Raw genomic sequence first — 19,792 nt, 5'->3', positions numbered from 1 at the left:
TGGCAAGCAGGTGGTGTTTTTCTCTCACTCCAGGAGGCTCCTCAAACAAAGAGCTTTTAGCATCAACTTATCAATCTCTGCTGCGACACCACTACCAGCTGGGTGGAGGGCAGGCTGCGAGGTGGGGAGGGTACAGTATAAACACACACACGCACACGCGTACACACAATGTAAGCGTTGCCCGGAGAGCGCTGTGGGAGGTGACTCACGTACCTGTTTGTGTGAATGAGTTCAGCATAAGGGGACGCAGATAGAGAGAAGAGGAAGAGCGGAAAGGAACAGTGATGAGGTGAATGGTGGGTGGAGGGGGGGGGGGGGGGGGGGGGGGGGTTCACTCTACGGCCTTCATGTAACCTGGCTTGCCATAACTTTTAATGCAACACAACCTGCTTTATTTACTGAGGATGAATGAGAAATATGAGCCGTAGCCAACGTCAAACAACGCCATCGACACCTCGCAAATTGTCCTGGTCCCACCTTGACATGTAAACGGATTCTACAGACAGTCAGGATGCTGTTCCACAACATGCTGTTTGTGGCAGCAACAGGTCCACCTCTATACTGCCATTACAAGAAGTGATATTCAATTCAGGAGATACGTCTGTGACACAGGAAGGCACATGGAGCTGTTGTTGCAGAGCCACTGGCTCTGGTGTGTGCTACTGCACTTTTACAGCATGCTTCATGTATACCTGCTGCTGGAGAGGACTGTGTAAGTCCACACATGTTAGTGACAAAAATAGCTCACGGCCTCAGACCAGGTCAACAGCACTCAACAGACACTCCTCCCTTACTGGACTCCAAACGTGCTGAATGGCAAGTCACCAAAACACAGAAAAGATGCAAGAAAAGGAAATAAAGCTCATCCGCTCATAAGACATGAATACCGTGCCGACGCACCAGCAGGAAAAAAAAAACAAAAAACGATTGAAACCCACCAAATGACTGTCACGGGGTAGTTTAAGTCCATCAATGATGAGTGAGGTACAGTTGTAAATCCTGCCAGTGACAGGTGGAGTAGATATTGAGGCCCGACCAGTGAATGATGACGTGAGTTGCAGTCAAATCCATCTACATCAAAGCTCCGGGCCTTCGTCTTCCTCCCTCTTTGGCTCTCTAAAGAGGCTCAGGAGTCACAGCTATCACTCTCTTCCTCAATCTACCCCCCTCAGTCCAACCCCCCCTCCCTCACCACCGTCTTGATCCGCCCTTTCATTATCTCCACCACGAGAGGGGAGAGAAATGGGTGGAGGAAAAAAAAAAAACGTAGGAAGAGGAGAGTGGAGAGGTCTGAAGAGGTTTTCAAATCCAGTGAAGCCTGTCATATTACAAAAACATGTCGCTTTAAACTAAATGTGAAATATCAGTAATTGAAGCCATAAATCCACTGTTGTGTTTCCCCTCACCTCCTCCCTTTCTCTCCCTCTTTACCCATCCCTCCCTTGCTCTCTTTATTTTTGTAAGGGTGCTTTTGATGAGCGGTAAATTGGAAATTATTTTGTGTTGTACTGCCGCTCTGAAACGTCTTCCCATTACCATGCGTCAGTCAGCACTGACAGTGAAATTACTCGACTGTCAATCTGGCTATCAAAAGAGGATGGGTGGGGGTTGTTCATGGAGGTGAGTGGTGGAGAAGGAAGAGGTGTGTGTGTGTGTATGTGTGTGTGGGAGGGGGGGGGGGGGGGGGGGGGGGGGGGGGTTATACTAGGAGTTAGAGATTGATCAATAAAGAGAGGATGACAGAGGAGGAGAGAGGGGGGGCAGAAAGCAGAAGAAGGCATGGTGGGGAGGATGTTTCGTCCGTCATTATACTTCTGTTGTGATTGAATAAATCAAAGCTGTTGCGGAATTTAGCTGTCACTATTACCCTCCTCCTGAGTGTCCTTATAACTGCGTGTGCGTGTGTGTGTGTGTGTGTGTGTGTGTCATTACTGGTACCAGCCAGCTCGCGAGGGCAGCAGCAGCAGCAAATTAACCATAATTGCAGATAAGAGACAATCGGAGGGAGAAATGTATAGAATCACGTAAATGGAATAATTCCTTTGTATGGCAATAATTTACGGTCTGACCAGGGCTCCCGAAACCTATCTCAGAATCCCTCCCGCTGCGGCATTAGAATGTGTGTGTGTCCCAGAGGGCACAGCTGTGTTTTTGTTAGGTGTGGGCGACTACAATTTTAGTGATATAGCTGGCGATCATTATAAACCAAATATTATCCACTAATAAAGCCCAAAAGTGTTTTGCCCTTTTGATTCTTTGGTAAAATAATAGTCATTTACTACGGCTACTCGCGACAAATTACCTTGTGAGGATCAATTAACATTCTAACGAGTGATTAGCTATTTTGCTTTCAATTAAAAGGAGGGCAAATTGCAATTGGAGGGGATGGCCTCACCTGCATGTTATACAATGGTTCTGGAATGTTCCACTATTATTACTGCTGCAGTGTGTGTGCGTTGCTGTGATGTGTGTCTGTATTGACTGGTGTGTTGAGAGCTTCTGCAGTATATAGGGAGAGAGAGAGAGAGCGAGAGAGAGCGAGAGAGAGCGAGCGAGAGGGGAGAGTGAGAACTCCTTTATTGCTCAATGCTAAATTAATTGCACCAATTATTCACGGAGAGAGTTGTCTAGTGGCGGCCTTCGGGGGGCGAGGCCCTGACCGCTCTCCCTCATTTTTAATTGGCTGTCCTGTTGAATAATTGATTGGCGCAAATGTGAAATGGATGGGAAGGTCCAAGTGTCTTTCATCACAACGGGCCGGCCGCTCTGACAGCCGGCCACAAACAAACTCTGCTGCTGCACGCAATAAACAAACAAGTTGAATTCAGCTGGGCCACCGCAGCGGGGTTAGAATAGCAAATATGACTCCTGCACGGGACGCTCCTCTCTGGAAAGCCAACAAGATGTATTTGTATACTATTTGTATCGTTGTGTAAATTATGAATTATGGTAAACTGAAATAATTTGAATCGGCAACTAAATAGTGAACTACGATACATTTATTGTTGTGTTTAATGTTAAGAGCAAAGTGTAAAGGGTTCAGGTAAAGCACCTACTCAACGTCATTACAGGTACAATATTAAGCATTTTGACTGAAACCCATACAGTAGGACCACCTTAACTGTTCTAAGAAGTTAAGAAACAGAAGGGTTTATGGGAAATATAGTCCCGACACACATCAGCAACTAAAAGGACCCGTCAACTACCAATCTTTACACTCGTGTTTTGTTTTTTTACAGAAGCTATATCACAGCAATACTTTAGTGTTATATATTAACTGACACTGACATTTCAGTCATTTCTTTACTTGAACTGATGCTCACATTGCTCAATAAGGACATAATAAAATAGTATAACAGCATTATGATGACACTACAATCAATCTTCATGTTCTTCTGTAAAAACATCTGATGTTATTGGTATGTTGTGTCCTAAATAGAAAAAAAGTCACCAAAATTGTATCTACCAAAAGTGATTCTGTAACACAAATAAAATCATAAATGCATAAATGTTTAATGTATAAATCTGTCCATTTTATCCACCGCTGCACACACACACCTACACAAACATGCACCCCCCCCCCCCCCCCCCCCCCGGTAATCAAAGGCTATTAACTCCCGGAGCTTTCGCAACAAAACAGATGTAAGATTCATGAGTCCCTGCCCGTGACTGTTGTCTTTGCCACAGGCTAGTAAAGAAACAATTAGTGCAGAGCTGGCCTCACTGTCCGCCATAATCAATAGTCCCTGATGGTCTTCTAAGCCTATTGACCGAGGCCCGTTCCTCCCCGACCCCTCATCCGTAGCGGTCGACAGCCGCTTCAGTCCACCTATCTGGACCTTGGGAGAGGGTTACCGGGTTAAACAAGGCCGATCCATGCAAACAGGCATGTCTTAATACTGTCTGCATCTGTATGCACGGTGTGCCACGGACGGCGTGTAATAGGTTACCAGCTATCTTTAGCTTGGTATGAAACGTCAAACTTGAGGGTGCACGTGATACAAAAGAAGCAAAGCAATGCAAGCCATACATGAAAAGAGCCGTAAGCCTTGAAAGCTTTACCTAATCAAAGTTCCCATCGCAATTATTGCCAAAACGAGGTTGTGTTAAAGGTGGCAGACGACTGAGAAGCTACACTCTCAACACTGAGATGTACTGTATGATTCTCAGCAGCTGTTCAGTTTGGGACAATAACACAAAGTCTAGCTGTTTTTCAAAATGCAAACTTTATGTTGAACTTCGGGAATAATTATAGAAATTTAGCATACTCAAAAAAACCGATTAAATTACTGTGTATTGCCGTTTCTCCAACTAGACCAACTGCATGGTTGCGCAGACAGCACACTGCAGGTCCATGCACACCTGTGTTTTTGAAGAAGTCGTGCGTATGCGTGTGGCTTATGCCAGTTGACTTACACACACCATCTTGTACCAATCATCTCACTTAACAGCAGCCTTGGTGGCACCGAGGCAATCTGCTGATGTTACAGTAATTGTCTGAGCTTGTGGTTGTGTCCTGACAAAAACCCTCCTCCCTTCCTGGCATGTAAGACACATCTGGACCGGTCCAACTCGCTGCTCCCCGGCCTGCTGTGACGAGCTTCTCCTCCACGCTGCCTGTTAAGGAGGAGGAGGAGGAGGAGGAAGGCAACGGCGATGGATGGCAGGTAAAAGGTTGAAGCAGAGGAAGCGGAGCAGCTGTAAGAACGAAGGGGTGGGCAGCCGGGGAACAGGTGTCACTCCCACTGACGGGCTGCGACTGTGGCCCCCACCCCCGACCCCCCCCACCTGCACACCCACGCGGGCTAGCGGTGGTTAGGAGAGCACCCATCCCTCACCTGTTCCGAGCCCCCACGCCTACCTTCCTCCTCTTCCTCAGATGGGACCCGAGCCTCAGCTCAATCTGGCTGCTGGGCCCACAGACTGACATACAAACACGCACACATGTGCTCATTAGCACACGCAAATATCTGTACATATTCATAAGTGTGCCGCCACGGGAATGCTTGGGATTGCATGCAAACTAACACATACAAACATCTTTGCTCTGCTTAAGTACACATTTTCTTTACACGGTGCTTTTATCAGATCAAGCTGCTCAACCATCTGCAAAACGAGTAAAACTGAATTCAGGAATTATACATTGTTCCTTTGTATACTTTTTAGGTGTTGTGTACTACCACGGTGGATGTTAGTCTAGAATGTCTTAAGTGTTACAGTTTTACTTTGTGAACCACACACTCAGATTGGGTTGGGACCATCTACTGGATTACATTAGAGCACAAAGCTGGAGCTGGTTGCTGTGATTACAAAGATGAAGCTTTCAGGGTCGTTGGCAAACCGTCAACATACATCTTTAATCTTTAGTTTGATTAACTAATGATTTAGTCTATTCCTGTCAGAGTCCAAGGCGGCATTTTAATAAAGTGGTGTAATCCAGAGGGTAAAATGTATTAATTTATAATAATATCAAACAGAGAAAAGAAGCAAATCTTAGCCTCGTCTGTGACTATATTTTAGGAATGTCCTCGCTTAATAGTCAACCAACAAATTCATTCATTCATTAAGTGCCTTTTACTTTTGTTCCAATGCTTCATTTCTTATCAAGTAGATTATAGAGTATTGTATTTTCTATAAGGTTACTTATTGATACTATATATCACAGCTCGTACTTTCTTTTGCTACTGTGACACTTCTATTTCCCAGATTGGGATCAATAAAGTTCATCTTATCAAGACAGTTCATTTTCTGACGATTGATTAACTGTTTAATCGACGACAAAGAGAAGCAACGAGATAATAACAATGATAACGGAGTAATCACGACCAAGCCGTGGGCTCATTTGTTTATAGTAATCATGTCGGATCTAATTAGGCAGTAATATAGCGAGGTTTTAAAATATGACATGTAACGTGTTCATGAGGGATCAGTATGTTAATGAATAAATCAATCAATATCAAAACCTCAATATCCAATGACTGTATCCACCCATATATCTGTCCGTCCATCTGTGGCCAATCATCACCTTCTTCTCTTTACGCTGGTGGCGTAACAGGACAGAAGGTTGTGCAGGTGTGTGTATAAAGCCCCCCCCCCCCCCCACACACACACACACACACACACACCTCTCTGCCCTCATATCCCTCCTCCACGTCCCTCCCTCCGTTGCCGTGGCGAGGAGGGCAGTAATTACTCTGGTGTCAGCATTGCTGGGTTCGACTCCTCCCCCGGCAAGGGGCGGCGGGCATCCATAACCCATCGTCCTGCCACGGGGTAAACGCCGGGCCATCCATCACGCACCCACTTGACAAATACCTTCCATAATAGAAGTTTATTTTTATGGGAGGCTGAATCAAGGACTTTCCCATGCATACAAAAACGTGTCAGAATTATTTATGGCTTGTGCTGAGACGCACAATATGTCATATCAAAGTCCCATCCCGCTTGCCGGCGCTGCTGCAAGCTGCCGGCGCCCGGCCTGTCGATATCTCCGCTCGCTATCAATAATGTGGAACACCGCCACGATAAGCCTCGGGATTCGGAGGTCATACTCGACACGCGCAAACGCACACACATGGGAGCGAACGCACACACAAACAAAAACATCACATGCATACACAGACAGAGACATGCAGAAAAAAAGAAGAAGAACTCACACATCATGACATACGTCGATGTGTTTTCAAATGCATATCAAACCAAGGCAAACATTTCCGCCTGGTTACACACAAACACACTCACACACACACGAGACTCGCTCATAAACACACGGACAGGGAGGGGAACGTAAAAAACACACAGCTGAGATGAGAACATAAATTCATGCATTCCCACATGTAATGCTCTTAGGCAATGAAACAAACATGCCTTTGCACTTACACATAAAATCACAAAACAATAAAAAATACCAATCTCTGCATGAATCAAGTTTTATTTTGCCCGTAACATTTATTTTTCTTTACCATCAGCTCCCCCCCCAAGAATATAAACAGTTACCCAAACAAAGATGTTCAAGAGGCTGAACTTGACCCTCCGCGTGGCGCGAAGGACCGCGGATCGCCGTCCGTCAGTCAAAATCAACGGCAAGGTCAGGCGAAAACAAAACGGTCTGGACACGAGGGAGCGAGGCTGATCTATCCAACATGTCTTTGTGTACGTGTGTGTAAAGTGTGTACGCACGGCGGTGTGCGCTAGCATAATCTCCGACAGTGCGGGAAAAAGAAAGAAGGAAAACACAACAACTTAAAGGAAATCCCTACACTGCAGCCTGCAAGTCTGAGAGCTGTCAGTCAGTGTGAGTGGCAACCCCTTTCGCCCAGAGAAACGGCAATAAATTGGGTTTCCTGATAAGGCCCCGCCATTCACCGGCACAACGTCTGACCGAAAGGAAGAGGGGAGAAGAAAAAAAAGGAGACGGAAAAATGAGCTGCTTTACCGTAGGCCACTTGAGTGCTGTCAATCAACATGACTGGCAGGCACACATGTCGCCAGTGGAGAGAGCAGGAGAGGGAAAAAATAGATTAATGTACAGAGGAAGGAGCGGTGAGAGAGGGAGGAGAGAGAGAGAGGGGGGGGGGGGGGGGGGCAGCATTAAGCCTGGCTGGGAGAAAATGAATAAATATGATAAATATGATAATTGAAATGATGAGATTTTGGTACTTGGTATTGGATTCCACTACGTGCCCAAAGGGATTAGTCCTTCACTCACTGTCATGTTCAGCCCTTCTGTCCACCACACACACACACGCACGCACGCACGCACGCACGCACGCACGCACACACACACACCACTGAGCACCCATGCATGCTTACAGCAACGAACACAAAATGCGTACATTTAACGCAAACATCTAATTTCACCAGGTGGGTTGTTGTAAGTGTAAAACTGTGAGGCAGCCAGAGGTGATAAACATTTAAAAGTAGCAGTCTGCGAATCCACCGACAGAGAAAGAAAAAAAAAAGGAAAATAAGGAAAAACAGCGTCGGTAGCAGCGGGAGAACTTTGTCCTGTGAAGACAGAAGATGTATGGCTCAGGGGAGATAGTAGCAACAGTAAATGATTACCTTTTTACAAACTGGGCCTTTGTAATAAAATGCGTAGGGGGGAGTATTATCAATTCAGCCGCCCGGTGAAGATAGCATTTCTGAAGCCACGGCGAGGCTGATCCCTATCTAGAGAGGAGCCCGAATCTGTATTCCTCACTACGAGTCCAGGAGGGAGAGGGGTCTGAGACCTGTATCGTGTTTGTGTTGTGTGCATGCGAGTGTGTGTGTGTGTGTGTGTGTGTGTGTGCGCGCGTTTCACTGAGAGAGACATCCGTTAAGGCCTCTTATGCCTGCAGGCCCAGTCGTGACAGAACCAAGATCTATTTTCTTACTCCCACAAACGGAAAGACATGCAAGAGTGTGTGTTTGTTTGTTTGTGTCTGTGTCTGTGTGTATTCGCAGCAACAACCCACATGCGCACGCAATCTCTTTTACGTGCAAACATACACACTTAGTCCTTGGGGGCAAATAACTATAAGATTGGAGATGGAGTCCTGTGCGAAACTGCGCGCGTGCGTGTGTGTGTGTATGCATCTTCAACACAGTACGTGTGTGTGTGTGCCAAGCTGAGATGCTCTACTAGATGTCTGATTCTGGAGGAAGACACTGACAGACGACATTTACACACACACACACACACACACACACACACACACACACACACACACACACTCTCTCTCAAACAACACTTGTCTGATAGCAGTCAAACAGGAGTAGAAGACAGACAGAGAGACGGATAGAGAGACGGATAGCGTGGCAGAGCCCAGAGTCACATCACTCACCAACAACACACACACACACACACACACACACACACACACACACACACACACACACACACACACACACACACACACACACACACACACACACACACACACACACACACACACACACACACACACACACACGGTAAGACATCATAACGCACGCAAACACACAGCACCAGAAGAAAGAGGCAGAAAGCGAGCTGATGTACTGAGAGAGTAGCACGGGGTTCGTTTAGAAAGAGATAGCACTGTAGCCCGGGGCGTTAAAGCGAGCTGTTGAATCGTGGGATATTTATATGAAGGGGGGTGACCGATGATGTGACACTCGCACGTGTGTGTGTGTGTGTGTATATGTGTCTGTGTGTGTACTCTACAACTTCACACACATGAAACACCACGGAAAACCCCTCGATCTTCACCAACCGGTAACAGTTAAACCGGTTCCATTCAGACTTGATTAATAAAAGTACACAATTTATTTAATTTGAAACAAATATTTGGTAGAAAATAAATATTATTGAAAATTGTGAGACGACACATTTATAACAGAAAGCCTGCTTTGTAAACATGGGGCACGGAGGTCTTAAACACTCCATATCTCATAGTAGGGACTTACGTCTGCTGTTTCTGCTTGTCCCCGGGCATTGTGGGCTAGCATACACCTTTACAAACCATCTGCATGGTCGGACATAACAATCGAGATGACCCTTAAAAAGTTAACAAGTTTAATAAAGTGTTAAATGTAAGTTAAATTTAAATATGAGACGTATTTCACAACTGACATGAAATCTTCCACGGAGTCTCAACATTTCTTTGTTGAACATCTTACTTAAAGGCTGTTATCCAAAGTGACTTACAACAAAGTACTATGAAGTGAAATAGACACGTCCACCAGCTGACCAGGTAACCCACGCACACATAGAGGACCCAGAACTCCCATCGCTACCTTAAAAAAAGAATAAAGTGGCCAGTTCAGATCCTCATCTCGACAAATACACAGCACACAACTCTGCTATGGAAACACAAAAGTCAACCCCCCCCCCCTCTCTCCTCCTTATTCTCTTTTTTCCCCCCTTTTTTTTCACAGGTGTCAGAAGAGATTTCATGGCCTGTGCGTATGTGTGAATTTGCCACACCCCTTTTGAGTGCTAATTTACCCTTTTAGGTTTAATCTCCCAGTGAGTGGCTTTCCTCGCCCTTTAATTAGGCTATGGGGAGTCGACACCAACACTAAACACACACTTAGACTTCGAGACACGCACACAGACTATTTCTTGCTACCATACACACACAGACACACACACACACACACACTCAAAAGCTGCAGTCCCAGACTTGAGACACGCTTTGCTAAGACAGTCCTCATCAGCCCTCTGTGGGCCTCTTTCACACTCTGGCTCCCCTCAACTGCACCAGTCACCAGGACAGGACAGAGACTTAAAAAAAAGGGAGGGAGAATAAGAAAGGAAGAAGAAAAAAAAAAAAGTGAGATATTCTGCACTCGTGAGAGCTACAGAAAGAGGTGCTGGTGGTGAAGGCGTTCATCTCTGAAACCTTTTTCCATTTCAAATCTATTTGTCAAGTTAAAGCTGCATTAAGCCACATCAGGTTCTGGCAGCAGGAGATAGATGTTTGAATTTTTTTTGAAGTTTAAAGACTTCACTGCTTATACATTTTCTAACAAGATTTTGGTGGTATGTGCACTCATTGAACCCAAATAATGTGGTGAAAACAGATCGGGCCCAGGCTTTGAATTTACACTCATTAGTTTCAGCAGTAAGTTTGTGATTTAGGCGGAGAGCAAGAGTATTTTTCACATAAAACTGTTGCTCCATGGCCTCAAGGTAGTCCATAAAAGCCTTTTTTTTGGGGTATCTTTTGATGAACATTGTTGTAGCACTAATAAGTACGCCAGAAGAGCTTTCACGGTAAAGTACTGTTGGGCGTTTTGGGGAGAAACGTCTGAGCTTTATCAATCTGACAGAAGAAAAAACAGGCAGATCTCTGCTCTCTGGATCGTCGCCCTAATTATCTTCCTTCTTCTCCATCTACAAGTGCATTTGGTACACCACCACCTGTACCAGAGCTCAACTTAACACGGAAACTCCCTCTTTTTCTTCTTGTTCTCCAAACACATTTACCCAAACAGAACTGGGCACTAAAGAGGGAAACACAATAACAGCAGTGGTGATAGTGGCTTGTTATGTTGGAAATAAGAGGGCACTTAATTGGGGTCTGATAGTCTAACAGGCAGCCCCTCTGATTACCAACTCTGCACATTGGCTTAAATTAGCCCGCTGATGAGCAGCCAGGGGATTCAATTATGCTGGGGAAAAAAAATAAGGGGCCCTAATAGGACACTGTATCAGAAAACATGTGATTGGGCTGGGCTAAAGTGTTGGTAATTGGTTGTTTAGTTGGGAAAGTTGAGCCTTTTGGTAATTAGAGATGCAGAGACGTTTGGAGAGCCACCAAACAGAAAACACACACACAGAGGCGAAGGAGGAAGACAAGGGTCCTTGGCACAGCAAAAAAGGGCAAAGGTCGTGGTGGAGATCTCAGAAGTGCACTTCAGCCAATGAGGGTGTAGATCAGGGAAAACATGTTGGTACTAGGAGCTGTGTTGACTCAGTAAAGGTCAAGATGGGGCAAGCCGGGCTGAAAGTGGAAATCAGCAGTCTGGCCCCGTCTTGCAACATGCTCTCCTTAACAATTTCTTCTTTTCTTTCTTATCTTTTTCTATTTTTTTTTTAACTCAACGTTCACATCAATTCCATCTTTCTCTCTTTCTGTCTCGTCTTAGACAGGTTAGCTGTTAGCCGTAGCTAGATATTGGACAGTGTTTGAATTGAGGGAGAAGGAGGATTGAATTATGGATGAGTCTTTATAGCAGCCGGCGGCCTGTCTGGTCCCATACTCACTGTCCCACACAGGAGGAGCAGCCCTGCCCGCGAGCATCCCCACCACACGTCACTCACACTTTGTCTGTGTGTGTGTGTGTGTGTTTGTGCGCATCTGTCTGAACACCATATGTACACACGAACGCCCGCCGCAGTGCTCCGACAGACGTTCTTGCAAACATATAACAAATGTTTTCCCCTTTCATCTTTTGATTAAAAAGAAAGACGTTAAGCATTTGAAGTGTGCGCTGACACATCATGAACAATCCCTTTAGGATGTGGGAAGAGTGGTAGTTTATTTAAATGAACTCTGGGGAGTCGGTGTAGCGCATCCAAACAAAAACTGGCTTTCTAGGAAAGGGAGTTTCAGTGTTTGAGCTGGAGTCTCAAAAGAAGACGTTTGCTCACTAACGACATAAACCGGTTCAGAAAATTACGACTTTGTAGCTACAATTCGTCTATATGTGTGATTACAGAACTATTTACTGTTGACTTTCTATCATCCAAATGTAGCATTAGACTAAAAACCTACTCAAGACTGTTCGGCTGGGCCCTACATAGACCATCTGCAACTTTTCAGAATAGTGCAACATAAGCAAGCAGAAGGGAGCATATATCAAGTGTCATCAATCTGCCTACAATTTTCTGACAGTGACAGAACTTGAGGCAGAAGTTGACCCAGTCCGTCAGTGACGCTACACTTCCAGTCATCATTTCCCGTCTGGGAATCCTCCTCCTCCTCCCCAAATAAATCTGTTTGCGATGGCCTAAAGGTGACGGGAACACAATGCAAACATTACTTCACATTCGGAGCGGCCAGAAACCTCCTGCCCCTCCGTCTCCGCACTGATTGGATGCGACCTGTCAGTCAAAGCCCTGAATGGCCGCTAAACGGCCCTCGGACTGGTGCCAGGAGGAAAGGAATGGAAGACGAGGATGAAACAAAAGGCCGTTTGTTGTTGCTGATGGGTGATAAATGCAGCCAGTTGGAGTAGTTTTCACGCTCATTGGAGCAGGTCATTATGCAGGAATTGCTGCTTGCTCGGCCCTAACCGGCACCGTGTTTGGTTTACCGAGACGCCTGCAACCGACGGTGTGCATTTTCCTGTAAACCCCCACCTCTCCCTCAAACACACACCCCTTGTTGCAGGTCTCCTGAGACACACTGGCACTGAGCAGCTGCTTCTCAACTGTAATATCTAAACCAAGACTACATGCGGAGTGTGTGGACGGAAAAAGGCAGAAGAGGGATACAAGAATTGGGAGTGCAAACCGATTCACTTCAGTCCTCGAACGTGAGCCACTCAGGACCAGATGAAGCTGAAAGGTGTTCCTCCATGAGGGAGTTCTCCAATTAACACCCCAACACTGGCTCGAGCTAATCTACAAGTTTCTACATGCAGGATTGCTGAGGTCGGAAAAACATGAGACGTGATGGACACAGAATAACAAACACAGGCCTTGGGTCTGTGTTTGTTATTCTATTGTCCATCAGTAGTGAGTGTTAAGTTAAGTTTCAGGCCATATTTATATAAAGCTTAATTAAGTCATAGTTTCTCCTTTCTTTGCATTTTTTTTTAGCTTCCTGTTAAGCCAACAAATGCCTCACTGTTGACTTTGTAAGACAGAACTCAAAAGAACTACATCTAGGCTGTGACAGCATCGGCACAATGAGCCACCCCGTTAATCTGGCACGGAACAGAATGCCTTGTTTTTTTCATTAATGCCTATCATGTGAAAGCAACATAAGGACGGTGACACGAAGACGCAGGTTCATCACTAACGCTGACGACTTGATGTCCTATAGGTGGGTTTTCTTTTTTGCATTGTTTCTTTCTTTTTTTCACATATTTTTTCGACGCAGAAACGTGTCACATATAACACATTGTTATTAGAAACAGATGTTGATTTTATCGTCGGCGTCTCCGGATTCTTTCACAACGTCGACACGGTGTCACATGCGCCGGGATACCGGGACACATTTGCATGACATACACACCTGTCCTCCACAATCCCACACGCCGCTGTAACACAATACGCAAGTAAAACTCAGGAGAGTAATGTTTCATTACATGACGAACAGACGGTGAAAGCGAGGGAGGGGAGCTGGCGGAGGCACACAGATGCATAACTTAAGTAAAAGCCATCCAAACCCATATTTGTTTACAGATTTGTTTAATAAGGACAAAATATATGCAAACAAATGAATTTGCCCGTGGTTGTAACTGTGTATTAAGATCATCACTTACAAGGCCAGGTCTCCTCTAGCCCTCTACAGTAGCCATCCATCATGCATTATTAAGGAAAATAGAATCTGCATAAAGCAGCAACAATGCCTAGAAGAAGTTTATTTATTTATTTGTATTTTTTAAATCTTTTTAGGCGCTAAGCAGCAGATCCGAGTACTCGGTCGCTGTGAGCTAATTACAAAGCATTTGATCGCTATGCCTGCGAGATGTGCAATTATAACCTTGGTTGAAAATATAATAAGGGAAATATTTCACAATTTAAAACAGTGGGATGATGATGATGCCCCGACAAAGCTAATGGTATCTCTCACCTGCGTGTACGTCACATAGGTTTTGGAACAGGAGGCCCATTTAACAAAGCCATCGCCCCGCAACCACAGCTGACGAAGGAGATGTGCCGTTTCCCAAAGCTGCTCCAGTCAAAGCGTACTTGCAGCATTTTAACTAGACAGAAAGTTCTAGCAGACGGGTAATCTAGCAAAGTCACAGCGCTCCGAGGTACCTGTGGCTCCGGTTCTGCTGCAGTGCTATCTATGCCGGGATCACACAGGCACCGCCACCTCTCTCTGGCATATCTCTCCGCAGATCGCGCGGGGAAGACAATTGTCATTACCATTTTATTAAAATGTGTCCTATCAGCAACATTTTCCCCTCACATATCTAACCTCCTTTTTTTTTTTTACCCCTTCTTTTTTTTCTCTCCCCCCTCTAATTCTAATCATCATTCCCCTCCATCACTTGCTGGGTCTAATTCCCTCTCTTCTTTCGTTTGCAAAGGACCTCTGCTTTCATCCTTGAGAAGGGCTTTAATTCGAAGTGCGACGTTGAATAAAGAGGGGAAGAGAGAGAGAGAAAGAGAGAGTGATATGGAAAGACAGAGCAGCGGTGGAGACGTTCGGGTGTCAATCAATCCGGCGCGAGGGGCTGCGAGGGCCTGTGACTAGGGTGCGTTTGATCTGTGTCTTTCAAAGGGGGAACAGCGGGAAGGGCCATCACAGATGATTTGCCTCTCGCTGCTGGCCCTGGTGCCACTCTGACAGAGAGCAATCACAAGCAGGTTAATTCAACATCTACCTTCTTAATCTTTTTTTCCCCCGTCTCTTTCTTTTGGTCCCGTTCTGTCTACTTAGATGAAACACTGCTCTTTCCGCCACCACCCCCCCCCCCCCACCTCTCTCTTTTTCCCTCTTTTGATGGAGGGAGAGATCAGGGGTGCACTTTCAATGCCTTTTCAAACCCCTTATGCTTTGATTGCTTTGGTCTTAATCAGGTAAAGGGCGGTTGATTTTCTGCAGACCAGCAATAGTTTGTTTACATGTCGCTCCCACGAAGCAACATTTTGTTGTTGTAATGTATCAATGAAAGGGAAGTAGGATCAGTAATTTCTCAGTGGAAATTGGTGCGGGGAATCATTTTCTTCGAGGGTAAAGAGACACCATCGGCTGCATTTTTGGATGGTTTCTATTGCTGTCAGTCTTTAGGTTCATATCTGTGGTTCTTTGGCGTGACCGGAATATGAATCAGAGCGTCGTGATGACATCTTGAAATCATTGCTGCTTAACTTGACTGAAAGAGGAGGATGTGTTTCCTCAAGATCAACGAAAGATGATGCGCGTTCCAGACAAGTTCTGCTGACCTTCGCTCACAACGCTGAAGAATGAAAAAGGCCTGAAACTGTACAGCACAGTGTTCGCTATAGCTGGGTGGACTCCCAGTAAGATCATGAGCACCTTAACATGAAGCCACAGCAGTTATAGAGAAATCTCCTTCTTTGGTATAACTGTTGTGTTCTCAAATGACTTGGAAGACCACACAAAGGAACAAAATGAATCGTCCTGACCAAAGGTCAGCCGTGCATAAGGACAAACAGAGGTGAGGGAGATTCTGGAGTGAAAGGGTAAGAAGAAGCGTGAAGGTGTGCTTTGGTTAAAGGTGAGAGGGTATGGAGAATATGAAGGAGGGAGGCGTTTTTAAGAGCAGGTGAAGGTAAAAAGGTTGTGCTCGGAGGTTAGGACATGGAAGTAAAGGAGTTCAGAGATAAGAGAGCTGGTCATTGAATTTGAGGAGCAGAAATTATATCAAGAATAAGCCTGTTTGAGAAATTAAAAGAAATAAACTCTTCAGAGTCAGCACAAAGACACAACTCCGGCTCCATTCAGTTTCAACTGGAAATAAACCACAGTACTTCCAGTGATGTCCCTGCATGGCCTCTTCCCCGTGGTGCTCCCCTCCAACTCCACTGCTTTTATGTAAGGTCAAAGGGATAACAGGATAAAGGCTGTCCTCTCTGCTCCTCTGAAGGACAAGCACTCGGCCGATTGGATTTGGTGGCCTTCAAGGACAAAAGAAGGGCACGGGGATACAAAGGAACCAATAGTGGAGGAACACGATTTCATCCGTCTCTATTGCCTGAGTGATTGGCAGGGACGACTAGACCAGCAATCTTTGAGTGCTGCCTCTTTGTGTCTGGGTGCCCTCCATCAGCACGGAATAGCAAGAGTCCATCCATTGACAAAAACACACTCAAGGGTCCCGGAAGATCTGACCTCAGCGGGACGACGGAGCGTGGGCAGGGTCGCGGGGGCAGCCAGGTGGTTTAATTCAGGGGAAGGACATCACATGTTCATTTGTCTGTGGCTATATATGTGTGTGTAGGTTTGTGTGCACATTACACATCGGAAGCATGCAGACGATTAGAGAGGCTAGAAGTTAGAAAAGGGAAAGTGGTCGAGTCCAAATTCTTGGAACAGCAGAAATAAGTTGCCCATCAGCATGGCACTTAAAAGGTGCAGTCCAGTGTTTGGCGCCTTGCTCAAGGACACCTCTGCAGGGCCCAGGAGGTGAACTGGAACCTCTCCATCTCCCAGTCCACACATTATATACATATATATATATAGAAATTGAACAGTTAGTTACCTGCATGCAGGTAGGCGAGGTCTGGGTTCTCGATATCAGGGTGACTGGCCTTCAGGTGGTTGCGGAACTCCATGGGAGAGTTGGTGGCATGGTTACATTTGGGGCAGTTGTACATCTTCACGCCCTCGTGTTTGCCCGTGTGGAGAATGTGCTTCCGGATGTTCTCAGCACAGTTGGATCTAAGGGAGACAAAACAAGAGATAAAAGGCCTCATTTCCTTTTTTTGTAATAGATTCGAAAAAACAAAAAACAAAGATGAGAGTCACGAGAGAGAAAACACAACGAGGGAGCAGCAGTGTTTGGACAGACTCTCTCAGCCTAAATACGCCTCTGTGAAACAGGCTCCTCAACCGGAAAAAGACGAAAGACCGGAACAGCGAAACCCAACTTGTTACACGAACAATATTTACATCATGCAAAAGTCTTTGACGTTCTGCCATGCTCTTCAGGTTCAGTGCCTAATGGGTGTGGTGGGAGCAGTGGGTGATGCCTGCAGCGAGACTGCACGTGGATCAAGAGGCCTACCGAGTGCACTAGAGGTATCTGTCATGCATTATGTATCTTTGGCAAATGTATGAAATGTATAGAAATAGTGGTGTGTGTGTGTGTGTGTGTGTGTGAGTCTGTGGGTCTTTGGGCTGGTCAGATAGGGCAGGCCAAGCAGTGAGTTACTGCAGGGTGTACGATGTAATGATGTCAGCTCAGAGAGTCGCACACAACCCTCTGCTGATTTATGATGCTGCCTGACCTGCTCCCAGGCTCTATCTAAACCTGCCCACGAACACACACACACATACACACACACACACACACGTGTTGCCGACGCCCTGAATGGGCAAGACAAACACGCGCATACATGCATACATAGACATGAACAAATCCGACTGTAGTTTGCGCCAAAATAAAAAAATCTCTCATATGACACAGGTGCAAGTATACAGACATGAATCCCCCCCCCCCCCCACACACACACACACACACCATACGCACAAGAGGGCAAACACATAATGCATCATGCAAGCAAGCATGTGCAGTGTAGAACACAGTTTCATACACACACACACATAAACACACAGCATCGTGTGTTGATGGATGGGGCACTCGTGCTCAGTTTGGACCTGACATTCTCGGACAGTATAATACGCAATTACTCTCCCTTATCACCTTGGCCGGGACAATAAAGCCTCACAGTGCCATAGCTCACGCCAGCCAAGGAGAGAATTTGTTTTCACTTTTGCAGAGACACCTCTCTCCATCACAGGGCCCACAGACCAGCCCAGCTCCACTGGGGCCTTAAAAAAAGAAAAGAAAAAGCAGAGCGGGCCCTCACTGGGTTCTGTTCACACTGTGTGAAATGCATGAGCACCAGAGCCACCGGTGGACAATGAGGGCTCTTCACTAAACTCAACACTACAGCCGGGTTTGGGGTGCCACGCTCTCAACCCGAAAAGCAGCAATCCACAGCAATGTAGAAATGTCCAGAGACTGACCAGATGACTGGTTAACATCCCACCGTGTGATTCACAATAGATCGAGTTCATGCTTTGTGTCAGAGAGGTGGTCATTCGCTGACTCACAGGATGTGATGTCATTGGATTTCTGGTTTGTTCGAAATTAAGCAGAAGAAGAACCAGGCAGTTAGCAAAGCAGTGATCGCCATAGGGAATCAACAGACGAATAAAAGATGATTCACAAGTGACATGTGGTACAAGAACAGCAGGCTTAATATCTAGAATTTATAAAAAAAGGAGCTGCTGATGATGAACCTTAACTTAGCATAATATGGAAACCATAAGGTCCTGTAGGTTAACATAAATATCAAGTGTAAAGACTGCGAAGACCCGGACGAATTTAAAGTGTCTAAATGAGTCAGATTTATGTTGCCTGAGGGTGCATATATATGTACATACCTCCAATCAGCAGATTGGCACACACTGTTGTGATTGCATCACTAGCAGAACTGAAAAAGGTTCACAGACAAATCACGGCCACTATCTATTGACTGTTCGTCTGCCGAATGGAAAAACAGGCCGACGTAAGAACTTAAACTGTCACATGCTCATGAATTACCGCAAATCACACTTCTAGAAAAGAAGAAGAAAAAAAAAGCATTTTACACTAAAAGTGAACTGATTTCTTATTCGAAAAGTGGGAGCATAAATAGATAAAATTGGAAGCGGAGCTAAAAGGTTCTAGAGAGAGCGCGGGTGGATTCCTAGGGGGGCCATGCTATCTCTCAGATATGGTAATGGCGTAATTGTCATATTAAAACAACACAACGTGCATTTAGGAGTCAGCAGGTGTCACAGTTAGTGAAAGCCCACACCAGCCCTCCTACTATACACCGTATTAATTAGCCCAACACTGTTTCAACTTCCTCCCCCATCCACGCACTCACCATGGGAATCAGCCACACTGATGCTCAATGGATGCATCACCTCTTCTCTGCCGCTTTCTGTCTCGCTCTCTCTCTTATTTCAGCCATTTCCATATTCCTCCTCCCAACGAGTGTATGGTAATGGGAGAGGTGTAATTGAGAGGGGCTTCGTTAGAGGAGATTTAAATGTGTCTCTTTGTGTGTGTTAAAAGTTGGGAGGGAAGGGATTGGGGGGGGGGGGGGGGGGGGGGGGGGTGCATTTGGATCATTGGTGCTATTTGGATCTTCTTCTGCCAAGGAGGCTCAGTTATCATCATTAATGTCTCCCCCTCTCCTCCCTCATCTCTCCCTTCACTTTACAAGGTCGCAAACCTGCCTGGCATCGACAGCGAGCGTGTCATCCTCAAAGCCGCCATCGCCTCGGAATTGAAATGGTATTCTAACAGGTAGATTGAAACATGAATGCCGCGGCATTCAATAAACAATAATAGCCCCAGACGAATGGTAGCGTGGCAGGAGTCAAAGGCTACATAT

The 19,792-nt window shown here is 45.7% G+C and overlaps 1 protein-coding gene across 2 annotated transcripts in view; it reads right to left on the bottom strand.

Annotated features, from left to right (window-relative positions):
* Positions 1-19,792, bottom strand: part of znf407 (zinc finger protein 407) — a 133,515-nt gene that overhangs the window by 20,027 nt on the left and 93,696 nt on the right. Inside the window, exons 9-10 of one of the 2 annotated variants that reach the window (XR_012949542.1) lie at positions 16,882-17,060; positions 16,151-16,297 (exon numbers count right to left, since the gene is read on the bottom strand). Coding sequence is in view for 1 of the 2 variants with exons in the window: in XM_076081474.1 (XP_075937589.1) it covers positions 16,882-17,060 (179 nt within the window). In the remaining variant the exon portion in view is untranslated. The remainder of the gene's footprint in view (positions 1-16,150; positions 16,298-16,881; positions 17,061-19,792) is intronic. The other variant, XM_076081474.1, reaches the window with a different exon arrangement.

Source organism: Anarhichas minor, unplaced genomic scaffold (assembly GCF_050575085.1).
Source record: "Anarhichas minor isolate MPS153535 unplaced genomic scaffold, ASM5057508v1 ptg000080l, whole genome shotgun sequence".
Lineage (NCBI taxonomy): Eukaryota > Metazoa > Chordata > Actinopteri > Perciformes > Anarhichadidae > Anarhichas > Anarhichas minor.
The sequence above is the reverse complement of the archived record's forward strand: the minus strand, read 5'-3'. Positions and strand labels throughout refer to the sequence as shown.